Genomic DNA, 21,986 nt, shown 5'->3' on the forward strand with positions numbered 1-21,986 from the left:
GCAGGAATGCAAGGCCCCGGGGACTGGGATGGGGCAGAGGCCTCATGTTCGCTTTTGGAGCCAGAGGCCTCCTCCGATCCCATGCCTTGTTTTGCAGATGAAGAAATGAGCTCAGAGAAGAGAAATGAATTGCCCAAGCTCACCCTGGGTGGTACTGGAGGCTTCAGCTTGAAGCAGGAAGGCCTTGCTGGCTGCCCCTCAAACCAGGCCAGGTGTCCTTGGGACTTCCTCTAGAGGTGGGAGGTGGAGGCTGGGTGTCCCAGGGGTGTGGGGCGCTCCCCTGCAGTCCAAACTGCCTCACCCTGAGGGCTGATAAGAGTCTTCTTCATGGCTGGGAAATTAGCTGGGAAATTGCTCTAGTCAGGGAACCATACCCAAGGGCTGGAAATCCCAGGTGTGCCTGAGCAGAGCTGCTCTCTGGATGGCAAAGGCCCCAACCGAGGGCAGGTCCGCGGCCTCTTGCAGCACCCTGGGCCAATCCCCCTTTCAGACAGATCAGTCTCGCCAATCTCAGACTCAACTGTGTGTCCAATGCCACCATCAAGCGGGGCAGGCCAGAACCATGTCCTGGGATTTTCTAAGCAAAAAATCCAGAGATGCTGGGAGCCAGACCTAAGGGGATCACATCCCCTCGGCCTGGTCTTGATCCCACATAAAAGGGCCTATTCTCTTTCCAGCTGATCCTGTGGCTCTTGGAATAGCAGGTCCCAGGACATGAATTGCTTGTGATGAAGAGCCGGGGTGGATGCTGGCATTACCCGAGCCATCTTTGTGTCCCTCTCCTCCCATGATTCCTGGATATTAAGGAGGGCAGCCGGCACTTAGGTGAGGGGAGGAGGAGGGGGCAAGGGAATTCAGGCAGTCATCCTCCAATCTGTATCTGCCCTTTGGATACCATCACCGTGACCTCCTCCACCTCCTCCTCCTTCTTCTCCCCTCTCCCCCGTTCCAAGGAGCCAGCCTTGCTGACAGACAGATGGACCAATGGACAGATGGCTTCCTTTGCCTGGCTAAATTTAGTGGCCGGTGGGGTGCAGAGGGGGCCTCTGCGCATCCTGGAGGCCAGCCCAGGCCCTCAAGGGGTTTCGGCACAAGGCTCCAATGGGTCTCCTTAGCTACTCAGACACCCTTGTTTGGAGCACACACATCTGCTCCTGTTAGAGCCTCAGTTCTGACCCTGACATTCAGAAAACAGACTGTCATGGAGGATTATTTCACTTGAGGTTTTCATATCTAGAGCACGCCCCAAAGAAAAAGAAGTAAAAGCAATTGCATTTCTCTTCCCAGATCTCTTTTTTCCTAGTAACTTTGCCAGAGTAAGAGAGGCAGCTGATAGGATCAATGCATCTTTCACTGGTTCTAAAATGCATCTTTCCATCCAGGACTATGTTTTCCCGCCCCTGCCCCCACTCCAGCATCCCCAGGGACAGACATCTGTGATTGTTCTAGGCATTGTGGGGAGCAGGGGTGGGCAGGGCAGGGGTCAGAGTTTACAGGGGACGTGGTGCTTTCACACTCCACAGATGTTATTTAAAACAGCCCTGTGATGTAAGCACCGAAACCCCCATTTTACAGATAAGGAAACTGAGGCTCTAGAAATTGAGTGCCTTGGCTAAGTAGCTCCCATGCTGGCCAGTGGCTGGAGAGGAGGCTCCCCAAAGTCTGAGAGCTTGGCCCAGAGCCCACCCCGAGACTCCAGTATTTGAGAGCTGCCAGACCTTATAAGCCCAAAGGCCAAGTGGCTGGCTCTGGTATTGGGCCAGACCTTGTAGGGAGACAAAGCAGTGCTGCCAAGCCCTCAGCCCCAAGACAGCCTCCTCTGCCTGGCTAAATTTAGCCGCTCTATGGAGTGTAGAGGGGGCCTGTGTCCGTCCTGGAGGCCAGCCCAGGCCCTCAAGGGGGTCAGCACAGATTCCAATGGTCTCCTTAGCCATTCAGGGTCCCAGAGTTGCAGGGATAACACCTCTGCTTGAAGAGTTCAGGCCAGTCCCCCACACCGGGCCCGTCAGTGTCCCAGGGCTCGCTCAACGCCACTCGACTCCTTAGATGATGGCCAGAACAGGGCCCTGGGCCAGTGTACAGACACTGTCAAGCGGAGGTTGTAGGGGACACTGCCAGGCATTTATGGGGAGGCCACAGCAGGGGTCCTCATGGTTGGCCTCTCCCAGACCTTGCACTGCTTCTCTGGCCTCTTCTAACCTCCCCAGCTGTGGGCCATGACCTGGCCGGAGCCCCTTCTCCCCAGCATCTGAGGCATCACAACCCCCTGGTTCTCCTCCATCCTTTTGAGTCATTTCCTCTTGGTCCCCATCCACTTCCTGCCCCTGGAATATGGGGACTCCTTGGGCCGATCTAGGTCCCTGCTCCCTAAACACTGAGCGCTCCTTGGGAGGCTTGTCTCCTTGCCTCCTGATGTTGCTGAAACTTTTACACCCACATGGCAGCCACGTGCCCACCCACCTCCTCGGGCTCCTACCTCTATCTTCTCTTCTAAATCCAACTGTATTGAGGAGTAACTGACATACAATAAAATGTACCCATTTTAGGCACAGAGTTTGATGAGTTTTGACAAATGCATGTAACCCCCACCCCCACCCCTGTCATCTGTCACCTTAGAATGTTCCCTCCTGTTCTTTTGCTGTCAATCTCTCCCCAACCCCCAGCCAATTACTGATCTGTTTTGTCACTAGATTTGTTTTGCTTTTTCTAGAATTTCATGGAGGTGGAATTGCACAGTATGAGCTTCTTTCACTCAGCACAAGGGTTTTAAGCTTCATCCATGCTGTGGCATATATCAATAGCTTGCTCCTTTTTTTCACTGAGAAGTATTCTGTCGTATGGACATACCACAGCTTGTTGTCCTTCCCCCGTTGATGGTCATTTGGGTTGTGTTCGGTTTGGGGCTGTGATGAGTAAAGCTGCCACAGACAGTTGAGTTCAGTTCTTTGTGTGGACGTTAGGTCATTTTCTGATTTTGTACCTCCATTTCTCCCGGTACGGCCCCAACGAGGTCTCTCCTACCCCTGTGAGGGGTGTAGCATGGGAGGCATGGGAAGCACAACATGGGCCAATGGAGGGGGCAGGAAAAGGCCACGGACATTTTGGCAGCTGCCATCCCTGAGCCAGTGCAAAGTGAGCCGGGGCTTGCCCCAGAACTCCCTCTTGGGTGAGTGGCTGTGAGGTAGGAAACCTCTGTTTACCTTGGCTGCTCCATCCTGACCTGCCAGGCTCCATGCTGTGGGCTGGCAAGGCTGGGTTTGTGCAGGCTTGGGTGGGGGCAGAGGTGAAGCCGGCCTGCCCATGACCTCCAGCAGCTGATGGAAGTCCTGGAGCTGCCCTGTCTCCTAAGCAAGCCCCCCGAGCCCATCTTAGCTCCACACTCTGCCTATACATCATGAGGAAATCAGCTACATAGTCAGGCTCTCAGAGTCTTGGGGATCTTTTATCCGTAAAATGGAGCCCTAACCCCTGGCTTGGCCCATCTCAAGGAGCTGGCTGGGCACCCAGGGAGATGCAGAGTATGCAGAGGTTTGGGGATCTGAGAGGTCCTAGTGATGGACCACGCAGAAGGAAGCATCCTGCCCATCCTTGGCTCCAGCTGTGAGCCGTGTGCCAAATCTTGCCCTTCCCCCCACATAAAGTCTAGGAGCTCCTAAGGGCGAGTGCTGTCTCTTCCAGTCATGGCTGGCTTCATGGATGTGTGCTCTAGGCAGGTGCACTGGACCCCATGCTCAGAAAGGCCCTGGTCTTGGTTTTAATGCTCTGCTGTCACTGTTATGAAACTCTTACTTTTTAAACAAAGGGCTCCGCATTTTCATTTTGTACTCAGCTCGCAAATTCCAAAGTCAGTCCTGTCTCTGGCTCTGTGGGCAGGGCCTGATTTCCCTTCCCAAGGCAGCTGGGCAAAGGATTAGATACAGAAACTTCATGAATGAATCTTCCCTACAGAGGAAGGAAATCAGGGAGATGGGGACGCACAGCTAATTCCTTTTGCAGAGCCCCTGCTCCCAGAGGGCAGGGTCACTTGGGTGAGTCAGGAGTTAATATCAAGCAGCCTCTCAAAGGCTCTTGGACAATGTGAGCTGAAGGAAGCCATGGAGAGGTGCCTTTGAGCTGGGCTTGGAAGGGTCAGAAATTGAAGGCATCCTTGGGGTTCAAGGAGGGCAAGGAAGCAGAGCGAGAAACCTCAGGGAGAGATTCAGGACCCACAGAATAGTCAGGGCTGGAGGCCCCTGATATTTAGGTTCCAGGCCTAGCCCTGCCCCAGACCAAGTCATAAACCCCTCCCAGCCTGTTTCCTCACTGATGACATGTGAGTCTTAACATGTGCAGGGGGTTTGAACACATGCACCAACTATCAAGTGCTGTCCCTGTGAGGAGCAGAGTTGTGTCTCTGCCATTTGGGAGTGGCTGGGGAAGTCAGTGCCTTATCTCAGAGGAAGAGGGCAATCCCTGGCTGGCACTGTGGGAACCCCAGACCTTGACTCTTGTTCCCAGAGGTGAGGTGGGTATAGCTGGTAACAGCTCAGGTAGACACATGGGCAGATGGTGGAGCCACTCATTAGCAAAACAGATGGTGATGATCCTCCATTGCCCCCCGCACTCAACCTTTATTTCTCCGCCAGCGTCACGTCAACAGGTGGGTTCAGGGCCCTCCCACCGTCCCCCACCTCAAGATCTCCCTTCCCTTCAGCAGGACGGAAGCAGAGAATCTCTGTGGGCTAGTGCCCAGGGGAGCCCCGCCTGACTGAGAGAGGGGAGGGAAGAAAGGTGTGGTAAGAGGCCGCAGAGCCTGGAGCCCATTTGTCTGCAAGGCAGGCTAAGGGCGCTTTTTGATTCTGGGGACCAGGACAGGGATGTGAGTCTTGATTTACACATAAAAGAATCACTTGGTATACTCTCCAGGAGGGGTGAGGATGTACATTGACCCACTGTTCTCTTCCATGCCTAATTTTTGCCAGAGGGGCAAGAGCCGAATTAAAAGAACATTTATGTCCATCAAACGCTCTTTTCCCATCATCCAACATGATCCACAATGGACACACATTCTTCCAGCAATGACGGAGGGAGAGTAAGTGCTGTTGGGTAACTAGCCATTCTTAGTGACATCCTTTCAGCTCATGGATATGTGGGGTTGGAGGTGAAGAGTGAGGCTGAGAGTCTAGAGGACTCAGAATCACCCAGCCATGCAGACTGTGGGATGGTGCACACAGGGTTGAGCTGAGAGGGCACAGTGATCAGGTACCCAAGGATGTCTGGGGTCTTAGGCACCAGGGACATGGAGGGCAAATCCAGCCTCTGCTTGGCAGACTGGACAGCAACGAGACTTGCCATGTCTCATTTGCTTAGGACAGGGAAATCTCAGTCTGGGAGTATCCAGAACTGAGGCAGCCAAGCCAGCTGTCTCCTGGGAAGGGGATCCTTACCCAGCACCCCCCCCCCCCCGCCCCACTACCACCATCTCCCTCCCACTGACCCTTCAACCCCCTGCACATATAAACAGTAAGAAGCTCAAACCCTCACGTGCCAACTTTGTGGGAAAAGAGCAGAGTGGAGGGGGGTTGTCTGCCCTCACTGTGCACAGCTGGGCCCAGATGTCCTCCCCTTCACCGCCCCCCGTCCCTCTGACCAGGCCCCAGACCAGGCACTAAGTGAGAGGTCAGAGCTAGCAGGAACTCCAGGAGTCCTCCATCAGTACAGAAGCACCAGTGACCAAGTAAAATGCCCAGCCTCCAAGCAAGGGGGTGCCTGCTCCAGAATGTGCTCATAGATCTGGGGGTAGAGGCCTCTGCATGTCTGGATCTGCTTCCAGCTCTGGCTTCTGGGCAGGCCCCTCCTAGGCTGCTGCCCTGGAGCCGGAACGTCAGGGGTGAACTTCCCAGGAGAGTCCCAGAGGCATGAGTTGCACAGCCCCCATGCATATGGAAGCGAGGACAGAGACCCTCGGCAGGGCCCAGTGAGCAAGCGGTGAGCGTGATGGCAGTGTGGGGAGTAGGAGTGAACGCTTGGGCATCATCAGGCTGAGGTACGCACTGGAGACTCCACTCTGTTCCCAGCACTCACTTCTTGTCCTTTTCTTCTGGAAGAAAGACCCGAGAGTATGCTGAGATGTACGTGTGACGGTACACAGCCAGACTGGTTCTGTCTGGCCCCTCCCACCCTCCATTTCTCTCGGGACAGCTGCATTCTCCCACGGTATCAGTCAGGGGACCCAGTTCCACTGAGTCTTCTGATGCAGCTCCACGTATCCAGCTGCTGCCCGGGCACATTTCCCTGATGCCCCCTGGGCCTCCTTCACTCCACATGTTCTATCAACACCTCCAGCCCACTCCAGGGCGTATTTTCCTCTCAGTTTTCAGTTTGGGGAACCACTACCTAGCATGACGACATCCAGAAACTGGTGGCATGAACTCTTTGTTCATCCCACAGACTCAGGCTTGCTGAGTTTACCACCGGTGTCTCTCGAGTTCTCTTCCTCCTGCTGCCCCGTGCCTCAAGTCCTCTCAGCCCTGCTCTTAGCCCCCATCTTACCTCACCATCACCCTCCTGCCCCTGGCATCACATTACAAATCCAGCCTGTCATCCCCTTTGATGGCTCTCCATTGCCTTCAGAATAAAGTGCAAGCCCCCCTCGCATTCTGGACTCTCCCAGATCAGCTCCTCTGGGCCTCCCTTCCCCTCAGTCTGGCCCTTTGGCTTCTGCCTGACAGCTGCTCAGTCACACCTAGGTATGGCCAAGAGATGGGGCAAGAGGACCACCCGCCCTCGCCTACCCCCTGCGGATGACCCGGCATCCGCAATTCTCCCCAGGACACATCCCTCATAAATCATAGGGAAGCTTATAAGTATCAGGCCTCAGTAAAACTTCCCTAAAAGGCCACCAGGCTGGCTGGGAATGTAACAGGGTCCCCTCTCTCACCCCCGCCCCATCCGACTTTAGAAGGCCCAAGGGACTCTGCAGCCACACAGGGCAGAGCTGTCTGGGCTTGTGGCAGGCACACACCAGGCCACCTCTCAGATGTGGCTGCAGGTGCCCAGCCTGAGTCTTTCCTGTGGGCCCCATAGCCACTCCCTACAGCAGGGTACCGCCCTTTCAAGCCAAGCCTCACCAGAACCGTAGTCAACATCTCAGGTTAATGGTGGAGGTGGAGGTGTTGCCCAGGACCAGTTCGCCCTGGGCTGGGACTCAGTGTCTCCCCCTAGACCAGCTCAACACAGCTCATCAGCCTCCCTGCTTTGACCCTCCCATCTGTCCTCCATGGTTACCCCAGTCCCTTCCATGCTTCTACCCTTCTGTGGCTCACACTGCCATGAGGATAATGCCCAGGGTCCTTACCTTGGCATTCGAGGCCCTTTCCACACTGTAGCCTCACTTCTCTACCCTGCACTCTGAGTCCCAGCCCCACTAGAGACACCAAGCCATGCTAGCCCAGCCCTTTCACCCCCAAGTTCCATCCTCCCCGTTTGAACCTCTGCTTAGATCTTGTCTCTTCTGGAAATCACCTGCAACCCTTAGCCAGCAGGGATTGCTTCTTGCCTAGCCCTTCCAACCTGCCCTGTCCTGTTAGGTGCCTTCCCTCCTCTCAGGCCAGGAAGCTTCCACCATGTGCCAGCCAGTGCCGAACATAGGCTTTTCCCCATTGGCCGAGAAATTTTCTCACTTCTAAGTTTTCTCAAGAAAATGTGCTGAACTCCTTAGCAGATATGGCTGCTAGGGAAGGCTCTCAGGGAAGACAGAGAAACTGCCCGAGCTGCCAATGAGGCCTGACTTCCCAGGTGAGATAGCGTGATCAAGGCCGGCCAGCAGAATTCCTGGTAGGTCACCTCTGTGCTTCAGCCAGAAATGGAGAAGCCCTGGGCCCCCAAGGGTGGAGTTTTAGGTGACAGTCCTACTTCTCCTTCTTCAGCTCCCTAGGAGTGTCCACGGTGGGTGGGTCAGAAAGAACCGTACTGGGGGCAAAATGCCTTGTCTGGCTCCCGCTACCTCACCCGTGGGTCCCAACAAGGCCTTGCTTTGGCTGAGCACCTACTTCCACCTCTAAATGGTCTGGTCACACTATGGACAGACCTGTGGTGGGCCAGCTTCTCCAGAGAAAGAAGGCCAACTTGTTTTAGCCTCTTTAATAAGATAAAATGTTTACAGCGTCTAGGAGGGTTGGCCAGTGTGAGACAGAAGCCGATTGATCGTCTTGGCCCCTATGGAATGACAAGCACGTGATCTATTTATAGCCCTCCCCCCAACTCCAGGCTCCCTCCCCTGGGGCCGTGACACATTCCTGCCTGAGATGACCCTCAAGGACCCAGCTGCTCCAGTGCAGGCCTTGGGCTATAGCTGGGACTAATCCAGACCCTCCCTAGCAATCTGGCCACGGGGCTACTGCCTTGGCTCAAACTCCCAGGAACAGGGAGTTTCTCATCCCTGCCTTCTTCCATTTCTAGGCAGCTCTGGCAGTGAGAAGACGGTGCCTCCCTTGTCCTTGGGAGGTTAGAATAACCTACTCTCTCAGGCTCCTCCACCAGCAGAAGCTGGCAGATGGATGCCAGCCTCCTCCTCTAAACACTGCCTCCAATGCTGACCCTGCCATTCTTCCTCTATTACTGGATCAAGGCAGACCCAGAGCTGTGAGCTTAGAAACAGAGAACACCCTCTTCCACCCTCCTACAAGGTAACACCAAAGAGGCCAATCCAGTGTGGTCTGGGATCCTGGAGGTGGTCAGTGGCTGCCCACTCCATGCCTGGGAGACTGCCCTGAGAATATCTGCATTAAGACAGGCTGGGTTCAGAGAAGTCAGAGGCCAAGGCCCAGAGAAGGGCACACTGGGCCTGGCCATGCAGGGTGGATGGCAAGTGAGGAGAGGGAGGCAGCATGGCCCTGAGTAGTGATCCTGCTGGCTGTGCCCTTGTAGCACAAGACCCTGCAGGTATCATGAGTCACAGCCACCAGAGCAGAGCCCCTTCTTGTCCTCTACTTGGTGATCCAAGAATACTTCTTTCTCTGTATAGACAGGGAGGTTGAAGCTGGCACCAGCCCATTGCCACCTGGGAGCAGAGGCAGGCAGGGAAGCGGGCAGGGAAACAGGCTAGAGGCAAGCAGGGTGGGGAGGGTCTGGGGCTTCCTACTCACCATCCACGTGGTTCCGGGACAGGTACTTGAGGGCCTCATCAAGCAGGATGACAGGCAGAGATATCTGGAGCACCACTACCCACTGGCGCCCACTCAGTGGGGTCACCTGGAAAATAAGCTGGGGAGTGGGGAGGTTTGGTTAAGGGAAGGACTTCTCATGTCCCTGCGATCCACCTGCTTCATACACCTGGGCTGCAATGGACCCGACATGAGCAACTCCAAGATGCTCCTTGAGGTCCCACCTCCAGATCTTTGTCCACTCTGTTTCCCCTGCCAGAAGTGCCCTCCCCTGCCCTTAGCCAAGGACAAAATCCTGTTGGTCCTGTTGAGAAGTGGGAGGCATTCTGTACTGGGGAAGAGCATAGTGTTTCCTCCTGCCCTAGCCTTGGGAAATTCCCCAGAACAAGAAGTCTGGTCTCCACCTCTTCTGTTCCCCAAGTCTGAGGGCTCCTGAAGCACAGGCTGTGTGCACCAAGCACCTTCAGATCTCCCCACTCCCAGTCCTCCAGGCTTTCCATAGCAAAAGGGTCCACAGAGGCCCAGTGACCAACCCAGGGCCAGAAATGTTAAAGAAAGGTTTGGACCCTGTTGCAGAAGGGGTTTGGAGTCGGGCAGAAACTCACGGGCAGGGGTGGCACCAGCAGGATGAGGAAGTGCAGGGCCATGGACATGGCCACAGCTGCCAGCAGCCAAGGGTTCAGCCAGGGTGGCATCCGCAGCAGCGACTGGTTCTCCGAGACGCTGCCAATGGTACAGGATATTCATCTTGGGCCCGGATGGGAGCAGGCCCTGCGGTGGGCACCCATCCACCCATGTGGAGGTGCAGGGAGTGGCCTGAGCCTCAGAATTTCCCTAATTGGGCCTGTAGGCTGGAGTGCTTCTGGGAGGCCAGTGCAGCTGGGAGGGATGTGTCACAGTTGTCTGCTCAGCCCCCCAGCAGCCTGTCCTTAGAGCTTGAACCTCCCTTCTCTGTCCCTCAGACCCAATCCTGGCCCCTCCGTTTCTTTAGACCCCAGTCTTGGCCCTCATTGTTCCCTAGATCTCAATTCTGGCCCCACTCATCCTCAAAACCCTCTTCTGGACCCCTCTGATCCTCAGCCCCCACACTTAGGCCTCACCCCCCCATCCCTCAACCCGCTCCGGGCCCCTCAGCCCAGCCCACCTGTTGAGGGCATTGCACATTTCAATGGTCACCAGCACAGACAAGGCCATGGTTGTGGGGAAGCGTGACTCAAAGACCTCGCAGTCAATGTCAGCAAAGAGTGGGTTGTCCTCGGAGCACTTCAGGAAGTTCCTCTGAGGGCACCAAGGTGGGGTTGGGTGGGGTGGGGGAGAACAGTGGTCAGGGAGGGGCCAGAGTGGGGGAAGAGGGAAGCCTCACTCCGTCCTCAGCCTATATCTAAGGACATAATACAACCAATGGGCAGGGTGCTGCCATGGGGTGGGCCCAAGGAGGGGTGCCTACCCAGGATGGGGTCAGAGGTACTACACTGTTCCAGAGAAAGGAGAAGCTAGCATTAGGATGGGGAGGACAGCAGAGGGCCCTGGGATCAGAGGGAGGATGCAGGCATTACCCTGAAGGTGCTTGGGGAGCCCTGAATACTGGGGATGCAGGACTGAGGGTGGTGATTACCTGAGACCACAGAATAAATAAATGCCTATGAAAACCAATCAGCCAAATTGTTTGAATAGAATTCACCTTTGGTGGGTAGACAAAGGCTGCATGTACTCCTAATCACCATTAAATAAGATTCCACTCATACTTCCCTCCAATTCTGCCACGGAAATTGAGCTCTACCACACTTGCCTTTTGCTTACAACGTGGATTAATGAATTGCTAGGTGCAGGCTTACTACACAGCTTCTTCATAATTAAGAAGAAGCTCTCGGGGCTTGATAAGGGAAGTGGCTCTTGCCCCTGCAGTCCCGGGGGAGAGTTTTCTTCCTGTTCGTAAACTTTGCTCACAGATTCTTCTGTGATAAGATGCTGAGCTGAGGCCATGTATGAGAACTTCTGGCTTGTTCTCTTTTGCATTGCTGGGATGAGTGTGAATGTTCATAACTGTTAAACAGCTCTGTTCTCTAATAATATAAATTTGTTCTCTGGACTCTCCTCTGAACACAGAGATCTTTTAAGCTAAAGGTTTAGAAACTGGAATCACATGCTGTAAAAATAACCCTCAAAGAGAAGCCTGTAAAATGACCGGCTGTCTGAGCTCCTGTCCAGTAAATACATCCCTGTTTTGGCACATGAAAAGATGTTCAACGTCGCTCCTCATCAGGGAAATACAAATCAAAACCACACTCAGATATCACCTCACGCCAGTCAGAGTGGCCAAAATGAAGAAATCAGGAGACTATAGATGCTGGAGAGGATGTGGAGAAACGGGAACCCTCTTGCACTGTTGGTGGGAATGCAAATTGGTGCAGCCGCTCTGGAAAGCAGTGTGGAGGTTCCTCAGAAAATTAAAAATAGACCTACCCTATGACCCAGCAATAGCACTGCTAGGAATTTATCCAAGGGATACAGGAGTACTGATGCATAGGGGCACTTGTACCCCAATGTTTATAGCAGCACTCTCAACAATAGCCAAATTATGGAAAGAGCCTAAATGTCCATCAACTGATGAATGGATAAAGAAATTGTGGTTTATATACACAATGGAATACTATGTGGCAATGAGAAAGAATGAAATATGGCCTTCTGTAGCAACGTGGATGGAACTGGAGAGTGTGATGCTAAGTGAAATAAGCCATACAGAGAAAGACAGATACCATGTTTTCACTCTTCTGTGGATCCTGAGAAACTTAACAGGAACCCATGGGGGAGGAGAAGGGAAAAAAAAAAAAAAAAGAGGTTAGAGTGGGAGAGAGCCAAAGCATAAGAGACTGTTAAAAACTGAGAACAAACTGAGGGTTGATGGGGGGTGGGAGGGAGGGCAGGGTGGGTGATGGGTATTGAGGAGGGCACCTTTTGGGATGAGCACTGGGTGTTGTATGGAAACCAATTTGACAGTAAATTTCATATATTAAAAAAAGTAAATAAATAAATAAATAATAATTAAAAAAAAAAAAAACATCCCTGTTTTCCCACACTGCATAAATATGGGTAAGGTGACTTTCAGCCAGAAGGGGCCGCTAGCACTTTCCTTTTCTCCCTCATGCAGGATAAAAAATTAACAAAAGGCTAAGGCTTGGTCAGATTTCTTATTTTAACAAAGAGATGGAGGTTCTTATCTCATTTAAGCCAGCAGTGGGATTTTCTCCCCAAATCGAGCTCCAGTATTTGGGACAAATGCATGTTTTTATTTGGCACTGATCATAGAGCAAGAAGACCAAATGCCCCTGCCTGTTGTGCCACTGTGGTCAGCACCCCCCCACCCCCCCCTTTCCAGATCTCAATGGCCTGTGTACACGTGTACATACAAATGCCGTATACACACCTCCCACTCAGGCATGTGCACGCCTAGATCCTTATGCATGTGCAGAGGGAAAAAATACAAAAAGGATCACACTAAGAGGTTTCAATAGATAAATACACTGTCCAGTTTAAACCTTCTGGGTTTTACCTGTGTGCCTCTGCCACATGCATACATTATGCCCCAGGTCATGGGTCATAGAGTGGCCTCCTGAATTGATTAGAAGGTACATCGGGCTGAAACCTCAGTCTCCTAGTTTCATCATGAGCCTTGTGGTGGTGGGGGCCCGTTTCTTTGGGTGAAGCCACTGTTCTGCCTATTCCTTCCCTTTGCCTCTCTGGCTATTTCCTATTTACCTTATGCTGCAAGGCCTCCTCTGTGTTTCACTAACTTAATTCATCTGTACATAGCTCTTACTATGTGCCAGATGTTGGTCTAAGCACTTTACAAGCATTGACTCAGTTAATCCTCCTGATAGCCTTATGAGGCTGAGGCAGATCTGTTATTATTATCCATTTTGTAGATAAGGAAACTAACACAGAGAGGTTAAGTAGCCTGTCCAGAGTTACACAGCTGGTGTGTGGTGGAACTAGGGTTTGAACCCCGGGCAGCCTGGATCCAGGCTCCATACTTTGTGCTCTTAGTCACTGCTGTGTTTTTGACAGCTTTCTTCAGGAACCAAGCAGGTGGGGGAGGGGGAGAAGGCTCTAGTCAGTTCTGCTGAAACCAGCATCTGAAGCTGAAAGTTCTACCTTAGGTCTAACCTTTGACCACCTCCAGGTCTCAGAGACACCTGCATTCTCTGCCGCAGCACTTCTCACCTTAAAATGTGAACGCCCACTGCCATGCTCTTCCCAGCTCTTTCCAGAGACTTTGCCTGCTTGGTCACTACTAATTTGTGCCTGGCATACAGTTGGTGCTTAATAGCCATTTCTTAACCAGATGGATAAATGAGAAATGGAATGACCTGAGGACAGTTGGGAAGTTGGCACCAAGGGGACTGGCGACTAATTCGTAGTGGGCGTGGGGTATGTGTCTACCACGACCCCCAGCTGTCTGGCTGGCATGGGTGACCAGGGAGGCAGTAGAACTGAGATGGGGATGAAGGAAAGGGATTATCTGGGGAAAGGTGATAGATCTGATCTTGGACTTAGTGAATACAATGGGCCTGTGGGACACCTCAGAGGAGGTATCCAGCTGGAATTTTGGGACTGGGGCTCAGAAGAAACATTGAGAGCGCAGTGGCGGGGGAGAGGGGGATCCTGGGAGATTTGAGATCTATAGATAAAGGAGGTTAATTGAGACAATGCTGGAAGAAGGCAGCAGCGGGATGGTGAGCACGCCCTTGCTCTGCATCTTGCTGCTCCCACGGGAGCTAAATGAGCAGAGGTGCCTGAGGCTGGCCCGAGCCTTCTGACAAGGGCTTGGGGGCACGAGCCTTTGGGATGAGGGCATGGGCCTATGCTCTGCACTGCTGCAAGAAAGGAGAGCCCATGAGCTTCAGGGCTGGTGGGTACAAGAAAAGCGTCCCTGAGCTGACTGCACCTAGATACGAACACTGCGAGAATGCCTGAAATCATCACAGAGCCTCCCCAGGGAGGATGGGGCAATGAGTCAGGTCCCTCTTTTGAGCTCTTCTATCTACAAGAAGGTAATGAAGACAGACACTCTCAGAGGAAAAAGATCCCAAATCCCTGCAGCTCTCAGCTTTACATGAGAATTCCAAAACTGACATTGCCAGATTCACTGCAAAGGTTCTTTCAAGCAAAGGAGATGCCCAGACAGAGGATCAGATTGACAGACAGAGCTGAGGGGTCTCCTTGCTTGCTCAGTTCAGAGCTGTGCTGAGCTAAGCCAGCCCTGTGGTGGGCATGTACCAGCTAGGTGACTTCAAGAGGTCAGTGGATCCCTTTCTTGAGAAGCATGTTGTTATAGGGGTGGGGTGGGGAGGGAGAGCCTGGCAGATTCTTCCCTCCATTCTTAATCTCCTTATTTAAAAAAAAAAAATTAATGTATATTTATTTCTGAAGGGGGGGGAGGGGCGGTGAAGGGGGAGACACAGAATCCAAAGCAGGCTCCAATCTCTGAGCTGTCAGCACAGAGCCCAACGCAGGGCCTGAACTCACAAACCGTGAGATCATGACCTGAGCCAAAGTCGGACACTTAACCAACTGAGCCACCCAGGTGCCCGTCTTAACTCCTTATTGACCCTCCACCTGAAGTTCTACATATCTCTGAACCCTCAATGTTTTGGGGGTTCCCTGATAAAGGCAAGATACTTCTGGGCATTTATGCCCCTTGGCAGCCCCCTAACCAAATGACTGGGAGAAGCAGTAACCGCTTCTCTGGCTCTGGGGCCGGGCTGCTATCTCTAGGTTTCCAGTGGCTTCTCAGCTTGGCTCCTTAGATGGTGGATGTCTATGTATGTGTATGGGGGTAGGGAGGGACAGCCATTGGCCAACCATGGAGTTCCAGATCCCTTTCCCCTGGAGCTCCAACAACTTGGGCAGTGAGTTCTACCTCAGAAATAACCCCAACAGAGTCCCTGGCCATCCTTGCTTACCAGCTGGTAGAAGGTGACGTGAGGTCCCTCGGCATCATATAGGAACCACCAGGTGGCGGCAGCCACCGTGGCCAGGCCTACGTACACTGCAAGGAGGGCAGGAGGAAGCTGGCTATAGTGGATAGCTGTGGTTTTCTGGCATCCATTTCCCCTTCCTAAAAATGCCCTGAGTTTCTGTCAGGGAACCGCCCTCTCCCTCTCTGAGCCATGTGGTTTATAGCACCTACCCTTAGTGACAGTGGTGGGCCCTGATTGGCAATCAACATCTGCCACACCCCTGGCCATGGTGACTGGCTAGGAGATAAGCAGGTGGCCCAATGTGGGCCAAGAACAGACCTGAGACTTTGATTATATTACTGACGGATACTCTCTCTTCTGCTGAATTGGGGGTTGTAAGAGAGTAAACATGAGGGCTACAGCTGCAGCAGCCATCTTTCCATCTCAAGGAGCACCTGTCCGAGAATGGAGCTGAGGCAGAGCCAAAATAGGCCAGTGATACTGAGGCCTGGATCCAGCCATGCCTGAGGAATGCTCTAGTATTTTCCATTAGATGAGCCCACACAGCTTCCTTTGGCCTATGCCAGGCTGAGTCATACTGTCTGCAGTTTGCAAGGATCCCTGATAGAAGCTCTCAGGAAGCTCCTGAAACCCCACTGAGGGCTGGGGCCCCACTCACCTCCAATAGCCAGATATCGAAAAAAGAGCCAGCCACTGATGAGGGCCTCACGAGGGTTCCGGGGCAGCTTCTCCATGATGTCCAGGTCTGGTGGGTTGAAACCCAGGGCTGTGGCAGGTAAGCCATCCGTCACCAGGTTCACCCAGAGCAGCTGCACAGGGATCAGGGCTTCCGGCAGACCCAGAATTGCCGTGAGGAAGATGCTGGAACCAGGGTCAGAGGCTCTAGGGCCCAGCAACTGAAGAGCCCAGCTCCTACTCACACTCTAGACTGGGAAGCTCACCTACTGTCTTCACAGGAGCCCCACCTCACTTTTCTAGTTCTTATTGTGTGCACACAAGTGAGACTTGCATATACATGGCTCTGCTTCACACTGGACCACTCGTGCCTCCTAATCTCAGCTCTGGAGGCTGGATGATTCTGCTCTTTAGGCCTCTCCTGTTTAGGCCAGAACTCCTCTCTAGGGCATGTACACATGTGGACAATGCATGCCTGAGCACATACAATTTGTTCGCAGACAGAAGTAAAAACAGCACAGGCCATACAATCGCACAAACACAAGCAAACACCTACATGCTTGCCCGGACAAGCAGAGGTGACAGAAGTCACATGTGTCCAAGCAAACATGTGCTCACCATCCCCCACAGGCACCTCTCACACATGAACCTAAATGTGTACAAATTAGATGCTGGCACAAATCCTCCGTGCTTCTGCTTATGCCTCAAGATGCACAAGAGCACATATGCACATGGCTGCCCACACCTTTCATTCGGGTACACACGCCATGTTTGCACACACCTGTGTGCACACACTCACACACACACGTGAACACGTTACTGCCCCAGAGCAGTGCTAGTTCACCCATCTTGGCAACTGTGAGTGTGGGGATTATGGCTAGAGGAATGACAGGGACTTTTTAGGTATCTCCTTGGGGGCCGGGATGAACCAAGGCCTCTGAAGAATGACAAGGCCCTGCCCTCCTTGAGATGAGGTCCTAGAAGGCCGTCTCCAGGGCAGGGCATGTGTTCCTCTATCCCTACAGCCCCATCCGAGGAACAGGCATTTCCCTTAGTGACCTAGAGCTGGTCCAGAGGGCTGGGAACAGGAAATGCAGGGCCTCACCAGACAACCTCGCCGACATTGGAGGAGATGAGGTAGCGGATGAATTGCTTCATGTTGTTGTAGATGGCCCGGCCCTCCTCCACTGCAGCCACAATTGAGGCAAAGTTGTCATCTGACAGCACCATCTCGGCTGCCGACTTGGCCACAGCTGTGCCGGAGCCCATGGCAATGCCAATCTCTGCTTTCTTCAGAGCCGGGGCATCATTCACCCCGTCTCCAGTCTAGGGGCCAAGGTAGGTAGGACCATGCCTGAGAAACTTCTCTTCCACCTCCTTGACTCCTCTCAACTAAGCCTATCCCTAAGCTCAGGGGATGTCCCCAAGGAAGCAGACAGCTGAACAAAACAAATGGTGAGGTTGAGAATGAGCTCAGAGATTGGGCTGGGGTATGAGGCAGAGGGGGAAGCCAAGTGTTGCAGACAAGGACAAATTTGAAGAGAAGGTCAATTCTAAGGTCAGAGAAGATGGTGAGGGTGGACTTGGGGATGACAGTGGGTCACTGATGAGGATAGAGATGAAATTCAGGTTGGATGTGGTATAAAATACAAAGCTGAGGTTAAGGGCAAAGTTAAGGTTAAGTCAGGGATGAGGTCAAGGTTGTGGCCCAGGCAAAGGATCAGGTGGGTGTTATAGTTAAGGTAAAGGCTGGAGCCAAGGTGAAGGTCAGGGTCACACTGGACTCAGACTCAAAATTAAAAACTAGACTAAGGCAAAGGTCAAGTCAAAGTCAAAGGCCAAATCAAGGTTATGGCCCACATCAGGAGTGATGTCACAGACAAGGTTGGAGTTGCAGTCAAGGTGAAGATTAGAGGCCACATAAAGTTGAGGTCTACAAAAAGTATTGGGTTGGAGGTCAAGGTCAATGTCAAGGATCAGGTGAGGGTGCAGGTCAAGACTGCAGCCCATTTAGGGCTGACCCAAAGTAAAAATCAGATTAAGACGGTCAAGTTCAAGGTCAGGGACCAAGTCAATATGAAGGTCAAAAATAAAGTCAAGAACCAGATTATAATTATGGTCAAGTCAAGATTGGTGCCCAGCTCAGTATCAAGGTCAAGACTGGATCACAGGTCAGCATTAAAGTAAAGAACTGGGGGATGGAGGTCAACAGAGGCCAGGTCAGGGGTGAGACTGGGTTCAAGAGTCAGCTGAGTGTTGATGAATAGGTTAGTAATCAAGAATGAGACAAAACAAAAACTGGGCCCAAACAAAATGTCCATCGAAAGGTGAATGGATAAGTAAACTGACTCACAGTGGAATGCTACTCAATGCTAAAAAAAAAAAAAAAAAAAAAAAAAAAAAAGCAATCATCTGCTGATACCCAAAGCCACATGGATAAATTTCAAAACAAAGAAGCCACACACAAGAATACATACTATATGATTCCATTCATGTGAAAATCTAGGACAGACAATCTATGGTGGAAAAATGGCCTGTTGTGGGAGAGGGTCCTGATGGGGAAGGTGCATGAGGGAACTTCATGTCTCCATGGTAATATTCCTTATCTTGATAAGAGTTTGGATGACACCCAAAGGTGTGTCTGCATTTATCAAAACATGTCAAATGAATGCTATGCTTAAGACTTGTGCATTTCATTGCGTGTTAGTTTTACCTCAAAAAGGAAAAAAAATAGAACCACAAAGAAATGCTGCTCTCTAGATAGAGTATGCATTCTAAATTATGTGAGGGTGAAGTGTATTGATGCCTGCAATTTACTTTGAAATTTACTTAAGAAAAGCTGGATTGAGGATGGATAGATGGATAGGTATGTGCAAAGCAAATATAACAGAACGTTACTTGTAGAATCTAGATCGCGGATATTATAGATGTTTACTAAAAAACTATTTTAATTTCTTTTTGTGTTTGAGACTTTTTGTAATAAAATGCCGAAAAAATAAGAATGAAGCAGGGACAGATGTTGTATGGGTTGCTCTTTCCAAGCTCTACGGTCAGTGACCCTCCTCCCCCTCCCAACTCCTCACCACCTCCACTAGGCTCCCATCTTGTGGCCTCACCATGGCGGTGATCTCATTGAAGGACTGTAGGTTCTCTACAATTCGGGACTTGTGTGCAGGTTCCACACGGGCAAAGCAGCACGCTGTGCGGCAGGCCTGGCGTTGCTGCTCAGGGCTGAGGTCATCGAATTCGCGACCCGTGTAGGCCTTGCCCACCACATCCTCTGTGTCCTTGAAGATGCCAAGCCGGCGGCAGATGGCCACAGCTGTGCCTTTGTTGTCCCCTGTGATCATGACCACACGGATGCCGGCCTGGTGGCAGCGTGCGATGCAAGCAGCCACCTCGGGCCTTGGAGGGTCCAGCATGCCCACGCAGCCCACAAAAGTCAGGTCCATCTGTAGGGAGGGCGCAGATGCAAGTGGGGCCTGGGCCCACGCTCAAGCTGCTACCTGCCCGGCCCTGGCAGAGAGACACGTGGCTCCCAGCCCTGGGCCCTGCCCTGGCACGCACCTCGTACTGCGCAAATTTGCTGCAGTCATCCAGCTGCATGTCCTCCTTCCTTGGGGGTGCATCCCGAGTGGCCAGTGCCAGGCAACGCAGCGTGTCTGAGCCGGAGCCCCAATCCCGGATCTTGGCGAGGATCTGCTCCCTGGAGGTGGCGTTCAGGGGTACTGTGCAGCTTCCCACTCGGACTGAGCTGCAGCGCTCGATCACACTCTCAGGAGCCCCCTGCGTCACAGGGGAGGGGAGAGGTAACTCTGTCAGTTAGGACCCCTCCTTTCCCTCTTGCCCAACAGAGGAAGTTGAGGCCCAGAAATGGGAAAAGGCCATCCAAGGGGACACACAGCAAGGCATGGACCAGAATCCATTCTCCGGAAGCTCAGAGTGGAAACCAAGGGGGCCCCACTGGGAGAAACCCAAAAGGAATGGGGGGTAGTGGCTGCCCGTGGGGAGGCCTCCCTCCCCCCACCAATCCAGAGCTGAGAAGGTCTGCTACAGCATCTGGGGCAGGGGGTGGGAATAGGATTGGCAGTCCTCCTACATGCCCTGTTTCCCTGCCAACCTGGTGCTACCAGGATCCCAATTCTGTAGGGGGGTTCAGCAACGGGAAGCAGGCTGAGCCCTGCCTGGGGACCAGAGACACAGCCATGCTGAGGGGTGGTGGGTGTGGCCCTGGGAAAATGTGACAGGGGTGACAGGCTCCTCAGTAGCCTTGGGGTCTCACCTTGGGTCTCACCCCGGGCCTGGGAATAGCTTCTGAGCCCTTCGTCATGCCTTCTCCCTCTCCCCAAAGGAGAGGAGAGTTTTCAAAGTGGCTAAGTTTTCAAAGTAGCCTGAGATCCCAATACAGAAGCCTTTTCATTTCAAAAGAAGTTAAAACTTCCACTTCAGCATGAAGTTAGGGCTGTGATTCCTACGTCAGGTTGAAAAGCAGTGACAGTAACAGTGCTATGGGCAGAAGTCTGGATGGGAGACTTCCCTCTCTAGGACTCAGCTGCCAAAACATGAAGCACCAAAGATGGGCACCAACTACCTCAATGCCCCTCATCAGAGGTGAAAGGCTTCCGAGACCTTCCAGCTTGATCCTGCCATTTGGATGGGGAGACTGAGGCCCATGGAAGAGCAAAGGTGACCCCAAGGTCATGTGGTGAGGCAGTGCCTCTCAGCCCAGAGCTGGGACCATGGTGAGGGACAGGCCTTGGTGCCTAGCCCCGCCTTTATCTCCACCAAGACCAGATCCTGCTCCCAGTGCCCCACGGCAGGCTGACCACCCTCGTTCTGGATCCGCTGCTTTGACCGTGGGCCTCACAGCTCCCTTGGTCTCCCACAGCTGCAGTCACTGGCTCTTTAGAACACTGGAGATCGGATCTCCCAGGGACTCCACATGGGCAGCGGCCCTAGGCCAGTTAGGCAGGCCCCACCTTCACAAACATCTTGCTGCCCTGGGCTGCCAGGCCAGGGCGAGTGGGCGTGCAGTACACTGACATGGACTTCCGGTCCCGGGAGAACTCCAAAGTAAACTCCTTCCGCATCAGCTGCTTGATGACCTACGGGGCCCAGGAGGGTCAGGATGTGAGAGGCAGAGCCAGCAAGTCTCACTGCTTTCTTTCCAGCTGCCCGATCCTACGAAGAGCCTCCTGCTCCCTGTGGGATGGTGCCTATCCTCCTCTGAGCCTGGCATTGGAAGCCCCCATCTCCCTCTCCAGCCTGAGAAATGCCAAAAGGTTGCCACTTCCTGACCATGCTGTGTACTTCCCAACTCTGAATCCTCGCCCACACTCAGTCTTTTCCTCTCTTTTCTTCCTAGCAAAGTCTTACTAGCGTCTGAAGTCCCTCCTCCTCCCAGAAGCCTCCCAAGATTTCGCCTTCCTCTCTCCCTTCTCTAGTTGCCCAGAAGCCCCCGCTATGAGGCCTGTGGCCAGAGCTCTCACTCTACTCACCGCATTGCAGGCACTGGCTCGTTCCACTCGGGACAGGGCCTGGAGGTTGGTGTCAAACACGTTCATTTTCTCCACCAGGCAAGTCAGGGCTGTCTCCGTGGCCTCTCCCACCTTCTCATATACGCCCTTAGCCTGGTAGGGCCCAGAGTACAGGGCGTGAAGAGCAGGAAAGCCTCCAGTGGACCCCCAAGCCTCACCTCCCACTCACTCCCTGACCCCTAGAGCTCCCTTGGCCAGTTACCTTAAACCTCCTTTGCATCAGGCCTCTGGACCCTTCCCAGCCCAGCTGACATGAGGTCTGGGTAGCATCCGACACTGATGCTTCCCTTCCCTTCTGACCCTTCCCTGACATCAGTGAACATGTGTTCTCCCGGCCGTCTACCTCATGCTCTGCATGCTCCCAGCCTCCTTCCCCAGATTCCTCTTTCTAAACCCTGCTGTCCGGTCCCTGCTTCTCCCCTCCCATCTTCTCTCCCTGAGGCCTCCTACGCTCCCTGCTGCCCCCACCCTTCATGCGCTTGACTTCCAGTGCCCAGCCTGGCAGTGACCTTTCCCCTGAACTCCAAGCTGCCTGTTGGACTTGGTTCCTTACTGACCCTCAGGCCACCTCCCCTTCCCCCTGTATTTGCCATTCCAGTGACATTCCCAGCCCGGACACCAACCAGGAGCTATCCTCCGACTCGTTCACC

The 21,986-nt window shown here is 53.0% G+C and overlaps 1 protein-coding gene across 4 annotated transcripts in view; it reads right to left on the reverse strand.

The window, feature by feature from the left end:
* Nucleotides 1-4,577: 4,577 nt before the first annotated feature.
* ATP2A3 (ATPase sarcoplasmic/endoplasmic reticulum Ca2+ transporting 3) overlaps nt 4,578-21,986 on the reverse strand; it is a 35,653-nt gene continuing 18,244 nt past the window's right edge. The window contains exons 11-21 of one of the 4 annotated variants that reach the window (XM_058705465.1): nt 21,298-21,429; nt 20,779-20,904; nt 19,367-19,585; nt 18,916-19,251; nt 16,905-17,125; nt 15,783-15,985; nt 15,107-15,192; nt 10,288-10,421; nt 9,749-9,866; nt 9,126-9,243; nt 4,578-6,076 (exon numbers count right to left, since the gene is read on the reverse strand). In XM_058705465.1, the coding sequence (XP_058561448.1) occupies nt 6,060-6,076; nt 9,126-9,243; nt 9,749-9,866; nt 10,288-10,421; nt 15,107-15,192; nt 15,783-15,985; nt 16,905-17,125; nt 18,916-19,251; nt 19,367-19,585; nt 20,779-20,904; nt 21,298-21,429 (1,710 nt within the window). In that variant the 3' untranslated portion in view covers nt 4,578-6,059. Of the gene's footprint in view, nt 6,080-8,593; nt 8,775-9,125; nt 9,244-9,748; nt 9,867-10,287; nt 10,422-15,106; nt 15,193-15,782; nt 15,986-16,904; nt 17,126-18,915; nt 19,252-19,366; nt 19,586-20,778; nt 20,905-21,297; nt 21,430-21,986 lie in introns of those variants that run through there. The other 3 variants (XM_058705464.1, XM_058705467.1, XM_058705466.1) reach the window with 3 other exon arrangements.

Source organism: Neofelis nebulosa, chromosome 16 (assembly GCF_028018385.1).
Source record: "Neofelis nebulosa isolate mNeoNeb1 chromosome 16, mNeoNeb1.pri, whole genome shotgun sequence".
NCBI classification, from domain to species: Eukaryota; Metazoa; Chordata; class Mammalia; order Carnivora; family Felidae; genus Neofelis; species Neofelis nebulosa.